This window comes from Anabas testudineus, chromosome 24 (genome assembly GCF_900324465.2).
Source record: "Anabas testudineus chromosome 24, fAnaTes1.2, whole genome shotgun sequence".
Taxonomy (NCBI): domain Eukaryota; kingdom Metazoa; phylum Chordata; class Actinopteri; order Anabantiformes; family Anabantidae; genus Anabas; species Anabas testudineus.
In genome coordinates this window covers 2,916,378-2,930,536 of record NC_046632.1, presented here as the reverse complement: position 1 = coordinate 2,930,536, position 14,159 = coordinate 2,916,378, and the positions used below count along the sequence as shown (strand labels likewise).

Below are 14,159 nucleotides of genomic sequence, written 5' to 3'. Positions count from 1 at the left end.
GTCACTCTGAGGCTCACAGAGAAAAAACGATTTGTCTCTGAGCTGAAATAAATAGATTATCAGAATCAGGACGAGTTTACCTACATTTCTGTGAAGAAATTATTCAGATAGAGTGAAAATTGTGGCCGTGCTGACAGTTTATTGACAAAGATTTCGGTTTTAAAAAATCGGCCTCTCCACTCTAAGCTGTGACGTCATCCACTCTAGCTGCACCAACGTTCCATCATTCACTCCCATTATAAAGTCCAAAATCAGACAAAAACATCAAGTCACAAAAACTGTAATTATGAAAAAACTATAAAAGATATTAAAAAACTGAATGGAAGATTAAAAGAGCAGAAATAGCTGAACATTTTGATACCTGAATGATTTCTGTAGCTGAAAGTATGCTGAAGTAGTTAAAGCTGAAAGAAGAAGAAGTTGAAGAGTTGCTGAAGAGACTCTCCCATAGGAATCCATTATAAAAAATAGTTATTAAAAGTTAAATATTTTAAAAAGTATAAAAGTTATAAAAATTCTGAATGGAAGCACACTTCTCCTTAAAAAGCTGAACATTTTGATACCTGAACGGTTTCTGTAGCTCAAAGTATGAAGGAGTAGTTACGCGCCGAAAAACGTACGGAAGAATAATAATATATACTAGATAAAGCATTTCCTGAAGAAAATGCACTGTGAATGCTGAAACGCTGAATCGATTCATGAAGAACTGCTGAAAGTTGATGAAGAGAAACAGGAAGTGTTTTAACAGAGATAAACATATGAAGAAGAAGCTAAAACAGCTGAATGTTAACTTAAAAAAGCTGAAATAGATTTGCTGAAGTTAATAAAACATAGCTGAATTTATTTAAACAGTAATTTAGATAAAGGCTGAAACGTTTTAAAACGCTGCTGAAATTAGCTGAAGAGAAACAGGAAGTGTTTTAACAGAGATAAACATATGAAGAAGAAGCTAAAACAGCTGAATGTTAACTTAAAAAAAGCTGAAATAGATTTGTTGAAGTTGATAAAACAGCTGAATTTATGTAAAATATAAAAGTTAAAAGAATAGTTACAGTTTTTGTTAAAAAGAGCTGAAAGTAGAAGAAACTGAAGCAGGTTAGCAAAGAGCCGCTAGCATAAACATGCTAACTACACACGAGCCTGACGCTGATTTATAAACAGCCCTGATCACGTGACCCGACACAGCCGTTGCCACGGAGACTGTAGGGGAGAGGCGGGAAACTTCAACTGCCAAGATTTTCCCTCGTGAAAACTGATTTGGAGCCCTTACAAACAGGCTTTTTTCAGCAAAACTACGATAGGTATCGTCATAAAAGGTGAACAACGTGAGAGTCAAGACTTTAATGAACCACTAGTGTGAATTTTATGTTTGAGGACTGAAAATTGTGGTCACAGGAGCGAGAGATCCAAGTGCACTCTTCAGCTTGTCAGACAGAATCTCAGACCGAATTTAACATTGGAGCTAATGGAAGAGCGGAGGGGGACTCCCGTCACTCTGAGGCTCACAGAGAAAAAACGATTTGTCTCAGAGCTGAGATAAATATCTTATCAGGATCAGGACAAGTTTACCTACGTTTCTGTGAAGAAATTATTCAGAAAGAGTGAAAATTGTGGCCGTGCTGACAGTTTATTGACAAAGATTTTGCTTTTGAAAAATCGGCCTCTCCACTCTAAGCTGTGACGTCATCCGCTCTAGCTGCACCAACGTTCCATCATTCACTCCCATTATAAAGTCCAAAATCAGACAAAAACATCAAGTCACAAAAACTGAAATTATAGAAAAACTATAAAAGATATTAAAAAACTGAATGGAAGATTAAAAGAGCAGAAATAGCTGAACATTTTGATACCTGAATGATTTCTGTAGCTGAAAGTATGCTGAAGTAGTTAAAGCTGAAAGAAGAAGAAGTTGAAGAGTTGCTGAAGAGACTCTCCCATAGGAATCCATTATAAAAAATAGTTATTAAAAGTTAAATATTTTAAAAAGTATAAAAGTTATAAAAATTCTGAATGGAAGCACACTTCTCCTTAAAAAGCTGAACATTTTGATACCTGAACGGTTTCTGTAGCTCAAAGTATGAAGGAGTAGTTACGCGCCGAAAAACGTACGGAAGAATAATATATAATATATAATAATAACTAGATAAAGCATTTCCTGAAGAAAATGCACTGTGAATGCTGAAACGCTGAATCGATTCATGAAGAACTGCTGAAAGTTGATGAAGAGAAACAGGAAGTGTTTTAACAGAGATAAACATATGAAGAAGAAGATAAAACAGCTGAATGTTAAGTTAAAACAGCTTAAATAGATTTGCTAAAGTTGATAAAACATAGCTAAATTTATTTAAACAGTAATTTAGATAAAGACTGAAACGTTTTAAAACGCTGCTGAAATTAGCTGAAAAGAAACAGGAAGTGTTTTAACAGAGATAAACATATGAAGAAGAAGCTAAAACAGCTGAATGTTAACTTAAAAAAAGCTGAAAACGATTTGCTAAAGTTGATAAAACATAGCTGAATTTATGTAAAATAGTTAAAAAGTTAAAAGAATAGTTACAGTTTTTGTTAAAAACAGTTGAAAGTAGAAGAAACTGAAGCAGGTTAGCAAAGAGCCGCTAGCATAAACAGGCTAACTACACACGAGCCTGTACAAGTGTCTGACGCTGATTTATAAACAGCCCTGATCACGTGACCCGACACAGCCGTTGCCACGGAGACTGTAGGGGAGAGGCGGGAAACTTCAACTGCCAAGATTTTCACTGGTGAAAACTGATTTGGAGCCCTTACAAACAGGCTTCTTTCAGCAAAACTACAATAGATATCGTCATAAAAACGTAACTACGTGAGAGCCAAGACTTTAATGAACCACTAGTGTGAATTTTATGTTTGAGGACTGAAAATTGTGGTCACAGGAGCGAGAGATCCAAGTGGATCCTTCAGCTTGTCGGACAGAATCTCAGACCGAATTTAACATTGGCGCTAGTGGGAGAGCGGAGGGGGACTCCCGTCACTCTGAGGCTCACAGAGGAAAAACGATTTGTCTGTGAGATTAGGTAAATATCTTATCAGAATCAGGACAGGTTTATCTACGTTTCTGTGAAGAAATTATTCAGATAGAGTGAAAATTGCGGCCGTGCTGACAGTTTATTGACAAAGATTTCGGTTCACAAAAATCGGCCTCTCCACTCTAAGCTGTGACGTCATCCACTCTAGCTGCACCAACGTTCCATCATTCACTCCCATTATAAAGTCCAAAATCAGCCAAAAACATCAAGTCACAAAAACTGTAATTATGAAAAAACTATAAAAGATATTAAAAAACTGAATGGAAGATTAAAAGAGCAGAAATAGCTGAACATTTTGATACCTGAATGATTTCTGTAGCTGAAAGTATGCTGAAGTAGTTAAAGCTGAAAGAAGAAGAAGTTGAAGAGTTGCTGAAGAGACTCTCCCATAGGAATCCATTATAAAAAATAGTTATTAAAAGTTAAATATTTTAAAAAGTATAAAAGTTATAAAAATTCTGAATGGAAGCACACTTCTCCTTAAAAAGCTGAACATTTTGATACCTGAACGGTTTCTGTAGCTCAAAGTATGAAGGAGTAGTTACGCGCCGAAAAACGTACGGAAGAATAATATATAATAATAATAAAGATTAGGAAAACAATACTGTGAATGCTCAACAGCATTCACAGTGATAATAAAGATTAGGAAAACAATACTGTGAATGCTCAACAGCATTCACAGTGAATATATAATAAAGATTACAATAACAATACTGTGAATGCTCAACAGCATTCACAGTGATAACAGGCTACAAATACAAACAAAAAAGTTAATACTAAAGTTATAGTATACCTCAACTTAAATCAACAAGTTGTACCACAGTTGCACAGTTGTGTTTTAGTTTGTGTACTTTTGCTGCCTATTTCAGATACCTCAGATGTAGCTGAGGCATCTGAAATATAGAAATAGAGGCATCAGTTGACAAAGTAACAATGGCAGATCAATATGGTGGCTGGGTAAATTATCAAAAGCCCTGGACAACGGAGACCATTGGTAAAGATGTAGAATTTTAACCTTAATGATTCCTAACGCAGACATATTGATTTTGACTTAGAAATGCCATTATACTGCAGCTGCCTAACCCACTTGCTAACGGCAAGGTACCAGTACTAGAATGACAGACAACATTTTTCTTCTTTATGCTTCTTTAATTTGAACATACTTTCTAACATACTTTCAATTGGTTAATTCATATAACACATGCAGTCATATATACTGTATATTACACTGTTAAATGTTTAAGAGTAATTGTGAACAGCTTTTTATGCTGGGGAAACCTTCCCTCTGCAGGATGAGGTGGATAAGCCTTTTACAGTTTCACAACTCTGCTTAACAAGGCATGAATCCATCCCACATCCCCTTCAGTAGGCCATTTTGTAGTATATTTATGGACCCCAACAAAACGCCTCATGGCTCAGCTCTGGATAGTATTACTGTTAGGGGCATCCTTAAAGCCTCACAGCCCTGTGACATAAAACAACAATGTCCCATAAAGATTTAAAATAGCTGGAAAGAAATTAAGGTCAGCACACAATTTCATTTTATTCAACATCGACCGTCAACACTGTTCATGCTGAATATGCCAATGCCTTCCTTACTGCCCTTAAGCTCGTTTTTCATTAAAACCAAAACTAAGATATAACATATGTTAAAGATAATCTACAAAACACACATTATTTTGTGCAATCAATACAGTATCATCTGCATATTAAATCACTATTCTGGCTCATCAATGTGTCAAAAGAGGTAAGAGTAAAGTTTCTCAAAAAACAGTGAAATATTACAAGTAAATCCCCACAAAATAAAAGATTCATAGTACTAGAAGCCTCATTTATCATATGTATTGACACACTGCCTGGGATGGATGACAAAACAAATTGAAGCTGAAACCACTGAAGGTGGATAATAGATATGGTTGTCATGAGCGGTCATATGGTTAAATCACACTGGAGACTCCAGGCATTTAGGCATGGAATGAAAATGTTCTTTGAAATGTCTTTGTTCTGCTTTCCCAATAGACAGAGAAGAAAAAAACTTAACAAAAAACTGTGCACTTGTGTTTTATTAGTGTGCACTGTGCCTGTTACTTCTTTTTCAAAGTGTGTGGCTTGTGTGTGAGTGTGGTGTGTTGGCTCTGCACTGATGCAGCACAGGGGTGCACATAGGTAAAGACTTTGAGCTGTACATCTCTTCACAAAAAATGTAAAAAGATGTAAGAACCTTCATTGCATCCAGCGGTATCATATATTATAGTGGTAGTAATGCACCATTTATGGTTTGGCCACACTTCATTACTTTTCACAGCAGGTGTCCCTACTGAACACTGTGTTAAATGGAGCTTCTAGTAATGAATCATTTGGTGAAGCATTTGTCTCTGAAGCCTCATTGCAAGAAAGCTTTGTTTGGTCATCACTACCTACAGTATAAAGACAAACAATAAACTTTTTCACGTAATGGCATATTTACATTCACCCATTTTGCAGCTGCTCTTGTCCAAAGTCTGGAGTCACAATTGAGATATAAAAACAAACAGAAGCTGTGCGGTTTAGGCACCCAATTGCCAGGCAGCAGTGCTGGGGATTATGGACCTGAATCTGTGTTCGGAAAGCATTGTTAAGATGGAGTGATTTATTACGCTGTCACCGTTGTGACAAAGTAAATAGAGAGGAAGAGAAAAAAATCCAAATTAGTTGAAATCATTGAGATGATGTTGAGATGTTGAGACCTGAAAGTAGTAATCAGTGAAATTTAAAAGACGTTTAAAAGTCCACTTGTGAGATGCCACTAAGATACAACACTCAGTTGTTCTGACTTTCCTTTACATTTTGATTTTATCCAGTGAGGTACAAAGCAAAAAACATCTAAATCATGGAGATGAACTTTAAAGTAAAGTGCTCTATAAAGAGCTGTTTCAGTTTCATGGGTATAAGCGCAAGGTTCTTTTCAATTAAATTTAAATTGAGGCAGCTGAGCCTGTAGAGGTAGGTAGGTTGTTCCACAATCGTAGGACCACAGAGCTGAAAGATTTTTCCTGGGATTTTTTGAGGTGAGGTGAGGTGAGGTACCCACAGTGAGTGTGAGGAATTGGAGACCAGGATGAGTTCAGGTAAGGCGGTGCTGTTGAGTTCACCACTTTGTAGACAAAGGTCAGGGCTTTGAACCTGATGTGGGCAGCTACAGGAAGTGCAGAGATCTGAAAAGTGGCGTAACGTGTCTCTTTTGGCTGATAAAAAAATGAATTTGTTAAAGATGGTATTTAGACCTACAGTATCGCACTATGATGACCAAATAAACAACAATATAAAGGCCAGTACACTCTTCACTCAGGCGTGATGATCTGCTTGATTAGAAGTCTATCTTGTCTACCAATCAGAGAAGACCACTTCAACACTGTCTGGACAAACCATGCCTATGTGAAGAAGGCAACAGAAACATACATTCAAATTGATTAGAAGTCACCACTGTTATTTATATTATAGTATGGCTTTGTTCATATTGTTAATTCCAGAGGCAGGGGCGTTATTCGTATGGGAGGCATATTGTATTTAATTCTTGTAAGAAATATTTTTATAATATTTTATAATGATAACAATATTTTTATTGTTATCTTCTTATGCTAGCTAATCAACTTACTTTATTTTATTCCAATGAATTCACGTCTATGTCTTGTGAAGATGACAGTGTTAAACTCAAAGTGGTCCCGACTTGATTACTGTGTTTCTAAATGCATAATTGTGGGGAGCTATTTATTTGGCTTCCCTTAATGGCTGATAAAAGTCTGAGAGACTAAAAGATTGTGAATCAATAAACATTATAGCACAATTGACAGTGTGCAGGAGTGGTTTTTGGCCAGCTGGTACAGTATTTTCCTCCAACACAACCTTTGCACATTCAGGTGTGCTGAGAATAAAACATTGAATAGATACACTACATGTAATATACTACTTTTTAGTTTTAAATTGTCATATTGGTGAATTGGCTTGAGTAGGTAAATCAACCTTACTTAACATTTGTCATCACAGTTTCATGTGAGAAAGCAGAAACACAGGTACAGCACAGTATTTTCTCTGGTGTGCACACTGTAAAACCAAAGCACCGTCAGCACTTTTTACTGTTTCTTTAATGCAGTTTCAGATGACCGCATTTGCAATTTCATTGTTATTGGGCCTTACAATGTCATTATTCAAGATAGGCTAAGTTGGTTTTCTCTGGTATTATGCATTCCTCAATAGAATCTGCATATCAGTTTTGCACAGACACGCTGCAGCTTTACATGCAGTCCTTGTATGTGGATGCAGAGACTTTAGTTATTTGTGGTAATTTTCTTTAGAACAACAGCCACTAGCAGGCTGGGAAATGGTTTCAACATACTCTGCGTTTGACTTCACCTCTGGTCACTTATTCTCTTTGCATGCAAACACTGTATCAACTGTTTTTCATCTGCTTTTCCTTTTTAGATTAGACTATTAAATACTTATTATGGATGAAGTGAAAGTGTCAGTACATAGATCATATACTGTATGAGATAAACCTAGTACACACGTATTACTCTAAATAATCTTACAAACACACTCTTCATCTCTGTCTCCAGCAATAGTTTTGCTGGTGCCTGTGGTTTTGGGGGTTCGAGTGGGAAGCAGTTCGAGGCTCTATACTTATTTGCCAGAGTACACTTGCACTCCAAGTACAGATTTTCAGAAGGGGCTTGGAGAACAGGTGTGTGTTTGCATGCTCTGTGTGATTTACTGTATGTGTTTCTGTTCTTACTGATATACTGTATATAGAATATTAACGCTGTTTTCTAGCCGAATCTAGGCCCTAATTGGCAGGCATAGAAGTGCAGAAGAAACATTTTTTGTAATTGGCGGCAAGTTAGTGAGTAGCATCACATGGACTGAAAGCATGCACTCTGGCCCCGGTTTTCCAAACCTGTACATGCAGGCTGGGTTCCAGACTGACCTGTTACCTTCAATTATCTCTAAATTTAAACTAGACCCTAACTGACTGGTGTTAAACAGTTAAACAGTGTTAAACTGACTTTAAAACCCTGCCAGGATACAGGTTATGTACAAGCAAAGAGTTGCATACAGACATGTAACACACTAAAGGGGAACATAAGAAGTCTGTCACCCTACCCAACTTGACATGATCCCAGACTTTTGACAGTTTCTGATTTTCTTCAGTCACTTAATCATGTCTGCACTAATCACAACACAGATTTGTCCATATCAGAGAACAACCAAACATGCAGAGCATGGCGGCTCTGCTGTAGCTAATACTGCAACTGTTTATTAGTCATTACTAACAGACACTTGATTTATTGAATTACAAGTATGTGTAAAGTATGTGTTGAACCTGTATCATCAGGACTATTTTGGGACAGCGCTTATCCTATGCCACATATTGACATTGAAACCTATTCATGAATGAGCAAGTTTCTATTTGTTCAAAGAAGCTACAAGGGTTTCTTTACAGAAAGCTTCTGGACTAGTTGTGAATGACTGGCATAGATTAGAGGTGATTTGAAATGGAACATAGTCCTGTCCCAATGAACAGCACCAACCATGACTGTGCCATTTCACAACCTTCAATGATAATATGATAAGGGAGAAAAGAATTTCAATGTATTAACATGCACTTGTGTCACAAACCCAATGTCTAAAAGTAAGAGCAACAAGTCAGCCTCCAATCGTGATATAGTCTTTAAAAAGGGAGCAACTTGCTTTTACCGAGGTAGATTTCTCCAGAAGAGTGCATGTGCAGATGGCTGAATTAGGAGGGATTATTATGGATCGATGCCACCTAGTCTGCCTAAAGTCCAAATGATTGTGGTATTAACACAAAAGTGCCTTGTAGAAATCTAATAAGTTTTTACTTTTTATTTAGAGCAGTTTGAGCTGTGTACAAGCTGTGGCTCCCTTCACTTTCTTTTTTTCTCTTACCTCTGTTAATCCGCCATATCGGGGTGCTCTGTCTTGAAATTGTTTTTGCACAGGGTTTCTGCAGTGTTGACCAAACTGAATATAGCACTTTTATACCACAAAGAATAACATACAGTATAACACTAGAATGGAAGATAAGGCCTATAACGTGACTCTGTGTCACATCTTTGTCAGTACTTCTGAGCTACATATACTGTAACAGTAAGGCCTAATACAAATAATAATAAATTCTATAAAATAAATTCTATTTGCTGTGTAAAGTTTCTACAGTAGTGACATTGTTTGCTAAAGATTTGATGGGGCTGACTGAAACACAATGAAAAAAATTGAACAATGATCCTCATAAATTGTTGTAGTTCATAGATGTACTGTACATCCAACAACAATCACACCTACTGCCTATAGCAAGTGAACAAGACCTCTACTAAGTCTCTTTTTAATGCCTGCTAAGACTTGTTAGGTGCTTTTGTCATTAAAGCCAACCAGCACTGCAGAAAAGATGCTAACAGCTGGCTTCCAATCATCCAGCTGCTTCACCTCCCGGATCTCCTCTTGTTTGTCTAGGAGCTTCTTTTTGTCTGCATAGGACACACTGCCAATAAAGACATGACAACACTCCGTCTTACTTTTTCTTCTTCTAAATTTGTTTTCAATTAGATTTTTAACATTAATTCTTTGAGGTTGATCTCAGCTGTCCACTGACTAATAATTATTAATAAAAGTACTTTGTGGAGTATAATGTTACACATAATAATAATACTAAATATTCTAACAGTTTTCAACTCACTATGTTTTGGTAGAATGTTGGAGAGGAATGAATGTATCTGCGTTGATGTGCGTCCTTGTCCTGAAAGACAAAGCAGTTAAGTGTAAAGAGTTTGGCTGTAAAAAGTTATAAAGAGATAAAAATGTAAATTGAAGACATGTCATATGTAAAATGTGGAGCTGGAGGCTTCAGTTCCTTTTCACCTCAATGATAAGAAGGAAACTTGCACCATCTACTGGAAAAACATTTCATGTTCCTCTTGTTCCTGGTTCTGAGCGACACTGTCAGTTTTTGTGACAAACTACTTCCTTGTTGCTCAGAAGCAACTTACTATTGTAATTAAACCTGTTACTATCTCTCATTAATATTGACAATTACAGTAATCTCTATACTATATTTGACAAATCGACAGGTTTGTACTAATAAAAAACTGTAAAGATGAAGTGTCACCCACCCATATGTGCAGCAAGGTAATGTTGAGCCTAACTTGTGGAAGTCAGGGCTGTACTCAGGGGAGCAGTAGGGCCTGGCCCCAATTACTGCATGGCAGGGGAAAGAACCTGTAAGATAGAATTAGATGGTTATGCTCTGCTAATACTTATAACTCATCCCAAAAGTCATTATTATGGTCATGAACCCTGATCAAATAAATTTAAGGAACGTTTTGAAAACACATATCATTTCAGTGGGAAAAAAATCACATCACAATCAATACAGTCACTTTAAGATTTGGGAAGTTCACAATCCATGAAATGGATGAAATCACTTACCTGACTTATGTTCTGTCATAATCCTGAAGTCCTCAGCGGTTTGACACAGAAAATCCTGAACAAGAATGATTTCCTCTGCTTGGACTGTGGGACCTCGGGGCTGGTTGAGGCAGGAGGTCAACATTCTTCCATCCTGCTCCTTTCTCTCCATGAGATCACTTAAAATGAAAAGATATTCTCTTGAATCCAAACAAACTTTAAGTTTCCACCACATTCTATTATGTATTTAAAGTGGCTTTAACTGTATATTACAAATAACAATGTATAAAAAAGATAGTGAATTTTGGATTTCCTATGATGACTCCAAAATGAATGCTGCTCCATATCAGCATGACGTAAACCTTATACTCGAAGTTAAACAACTGCATAATTAATTTGTCCCAACCTTCTATGCAAAACTGCAAAAATGTTAAACTGACTTGGAACATCTAAACTCTAGTTCAGCTAATTGTCATCGTGATGCTGACCAGTGACCAACACTTAATACTCAATATTGAACTAGTCTGAGGTGTGAACAGTAAGTGCTGCTGCTGAGCTCAGCAAAGCTCTCCCTTTGAGAAATAACAATTAAACTATAATGAAGAAACAGCTTAATTGGACAACGAGGATTATTAGTTGCTATGCAACACCATCTCAAATGCTGTGCGAGAACTGAGCACACTGTGGCCTTGGCACCTTTCCAAACTAAAAATTTGAGGCCATGCCAGTTTCTGGTAATGCTGCTTCCAGGAAAGAGCTCTAAACAGGCGAACACTGACACTGATAGCTTGACAGGGATATAAATGAATTCCCATGGCAGCGGATACTGATGGTCCACTCTTCACAAATATCGAGGCTCAGGCACAACCCTGAGATGTTGTTTAAAGAGGAGGTCACTTTCACTCCTCAGTTGAGCAAACGTTCAGTAGATTTTCTGCAGGAACGTGGGCTGTATCAGTGTAGCATGTGCGCCATTCTGGACCATGACGTGATAGCTTATCCAGGATAATAAGTGTTCATATCAAGTGTAGTTGCCACCTCACCTTGATGCAAAATCAGTGGTGATACAGCACTGTATGTACTGCATCACTGCTGAGCTGTTTGTTTTCATATGTTTCTCTGTATGTGCTCTTTCACTATTTGCAGTGCAGAATTCTTAGTCTGTCTCTGTCTGTCTTTTCCGTGCACAAAACACCACGGTGGTGACTGCTGTCATCATGTTGCATGTGACAGTGAGGTCTAATATATTTGCTCGTGCTTGAACTGGCTGGTAAATGTTGTGTTTGCACTGTGCTCTGCTCACTATTACTATTATTTCTTTTATTATTGTTGTTGTTGCTATGGTTAATATCATTACTATCTTTACTAATGTAAGTGTTTTAGTTATAATGACTATATTAATTTGTTACTATTAACCCCCCCCCCCCCCCCCCCTTTTTTTTTGTACTATGTTTAGGTGTCTCCTTCACTCTGTCCCCTCTTTCACCTGTCCGATCCTGAAGTTGATAACATATAAATGTGCAAACTGGACCATATTACAATAAATACAGGTCACCAGTCAAGAGGAGTCAACTACACCTTAATTACACCTGGATAAAAACACATACTCCACTTGACAAATCAAACCTGTCCAGCACAAAAAAGGCATCCAGCACTCCATGCTGCACTGCCGGACAGGACATGGAAAACAAAACAGAGCTCATGTGTGTCTCTCACTGACACTGACACAGTGACTTCTTGAAACTGCATAAAGTGGCCGTCGGTGCTGTCATATCATCACATACAGAGGATAATGGTGAAGAGTAACACTGTGACAGGCGAGTAGTTCAGTGTCACGCTGACAAAGATGAGTCCTGAGGTGACTTAGCTGAACTCAGTGTGTGTGTGTGTGTGTGTGTGTGTGTGTGTGTGTGTGTGTGATGCACTGCAGCCACTTTCTGTAACACCACAGGACAGCTGAGCGACAGGTTTAAGTGCTCTTGACCACTTGTTAGCATGAATAACAGGTTAGTGGACACATACATGTCACAAATGTAACATTAGAGTGGGAGATTTCACTTTGTAGGAACAGTTCATTTCAGGTTGACTCGGTAACATGAGCTACATCTTTTGGCAATACGCCTAATCAGGTTAAAAAAGTCCAACAACTGGAATCATGTCTAATGATAAGAAGTGGGTCGTTAACACTGCTGAATTGTTGCTAATGTTAAGTTAGCTAACTAGTTACTTACTCGGTTGTCTCCGGTGTGTGTGGTGCGCCGTTTAAAGGCGTTAGTACGACTATTAAAAAACACTCTCAGATGTATTATTAGTTATTATTTGCAGTAAAACTACCTTTTACTAGAACGACGATTATGTCACAAAAAGCTTAGTTCATTCAAGAGGAGCTAACGCCAGCTGTTACACCATTAACTAGCTAACGTTAGCTGTCACCATCAGTCGCGCCAGCTGTTGCTAGGCGACACGTGTCAAGTTCCGCTGATAGTTGTGGAAACCGGATATCACTTCGAACTTTCAAAATAAGACTTCCGCTAAGGACTCGCACGTTTTCTCTACTCTTGTCTTTTTCTGTACATTTTTTCATGTTTACTGCAGCCAAATAAAAACGAACTGTATGATTATTTACCATAGCATAATTTGAGCGAAGTCCAAAAAGTGTTGCAACTGTCCTCACTGACAGATCTATGAAAAAGTACATGATGATGTTTTCATGATGATATGCAGTATGTCAGATGTAGTGCTGTGTGTTCTTTCCAAATAGAGAAACATGTGATTTAAACTCTTTTCAGCTGAGCTCTAGTGTGAGAAGTCGACAAATAGATGTGATGGGAAGATATGTGAGTGTAATGACTTGAATGTAATCAAACTCTCCTTGAGACGCAGACGCTATTCAAACAGAAAACACCATGAACTAAGTAGAAAACAGGAATGTAGCAGGAATGTATCACCTTTGTATAAAAGACGCTGCAACTAGTCTTCCGGCGAGCAGACACATGCAACTGTGGTGCTGTGTGCTCCATTGCTGCAAGAGTGAAACTTTGCCTTAAGTCAACTATTCTTGATCATAGATCCTCTGAAAGCTCCTTTTGGTGAAGCATGGCTCACATAAGCATTTTCTTCTTGTTAGAGTGTTTTTTGTCATTTGAAGTAGCTCTAGTCTACACCTCCAAACTAATTTGCTAAATCTATGGTTATACCTATTTTGTGTTATTATTTTAGATGCATTATATTTGTTAATATTCAACACATCTTGACTTAGATGAGGATCAGATCACATTTTATTACTAATCAATGCAGAAAACCATGAAATTCTAAAAGATTAATAAAGTTTCTATTGTCACTGCATGTTAACTCTGACTTCAGGGGCAGTTCATGAAAGCGTCACACGGTGGCGCCAGTCTCCCAGTTTAAATCCAGACTGCTGTAGTGCAGTGAGCATCAGTCCAAGCAGACGGTCCAGCTTGTTTTAATAAATGACATAAACTGTATTTTTGATGTCGTTCTTCCTCATTCTCTATTACCACTTGCTGACTTGCCTGCTCCTGCATCATTTCCTGAGCCACACCATCATTCAGCTCATTCTGTGTTCGGTAAAATTCTTATATCAGACATGAAAACGCATCATTTCACTGAACC

At 37.6% G+C, this 14,159-nt stretch overlaps 1 protein-coding gene across 2 annotated transcripts; it reads right to left on the bottom strand.

The window, feature by feature from the left end:
• Positions 1 to 8,450: 8,450 nt before the first annotated feature.
• On the bottom strand, positions 8,451 to 12,977 carry LOC113149507 (spermatogenesis-associated serine-rich protein 1). 2 transcript variants are annotated; one of them, XM_026341674.1, is made up of 5 exons: positions 12,858 to 12,977; positions 10,545 to 10,702; positions 10,229 to 10,334; positions 9,796 to 9,855; positions 8,451 to 9,600 (listed from the first exon to the last, which is right to left on the bottom strand). In XM_026341674.1, the coding sequence occupies exons 2-5, from the start codon at positions 10,693 to 10,695 to the stop codon at positions 9,465 to 9,467; spliced, it is 453 nt and encodes a 150-aa protein (XP_026197459.1). In that variant the 5' UTR covers positions 10,696 to 10,702; positions 12,858 to 12,977; the 3' UTR covers positions 8,451 to 9,464. The 2 variants fall into 2 exon arrangements, with proteins under 2 accessions (XP_026197459.1, XP_026197458.1); XM_026341673.1 differs by having other exon boundaries at positions 12,755 to 12,961.
• Between the last annotated feature and the right edge of the window lie 1,182 nt (positions 12,978 to 14,159).

Excerpts from the sequence above, each read along its gene's own strand:
- LOC113149507 (XM_026341674.1), bottom strand. The coding sequence starts at position 10,695 with ATGGAGAGAAAGGAGCAGGATGGAAGAATGTTGACCTCCTGCCTCAAC. Across the intron at positions 10,335-10,544 it reads TATGACAGAACATAAGTCAG|GTTCTTTCCCCTGCCATGCA; the intron begins GTAAGTGATTTC and ends TCTATCTTACAG. Across the intron at positions 9,601-9,795 it reads CAACATTCTACCAAAACATA|TGTGTCCTATGCAGACAAAA; the intron begins GTGAGTTGAAAA and ends CTTTATTGGCAG.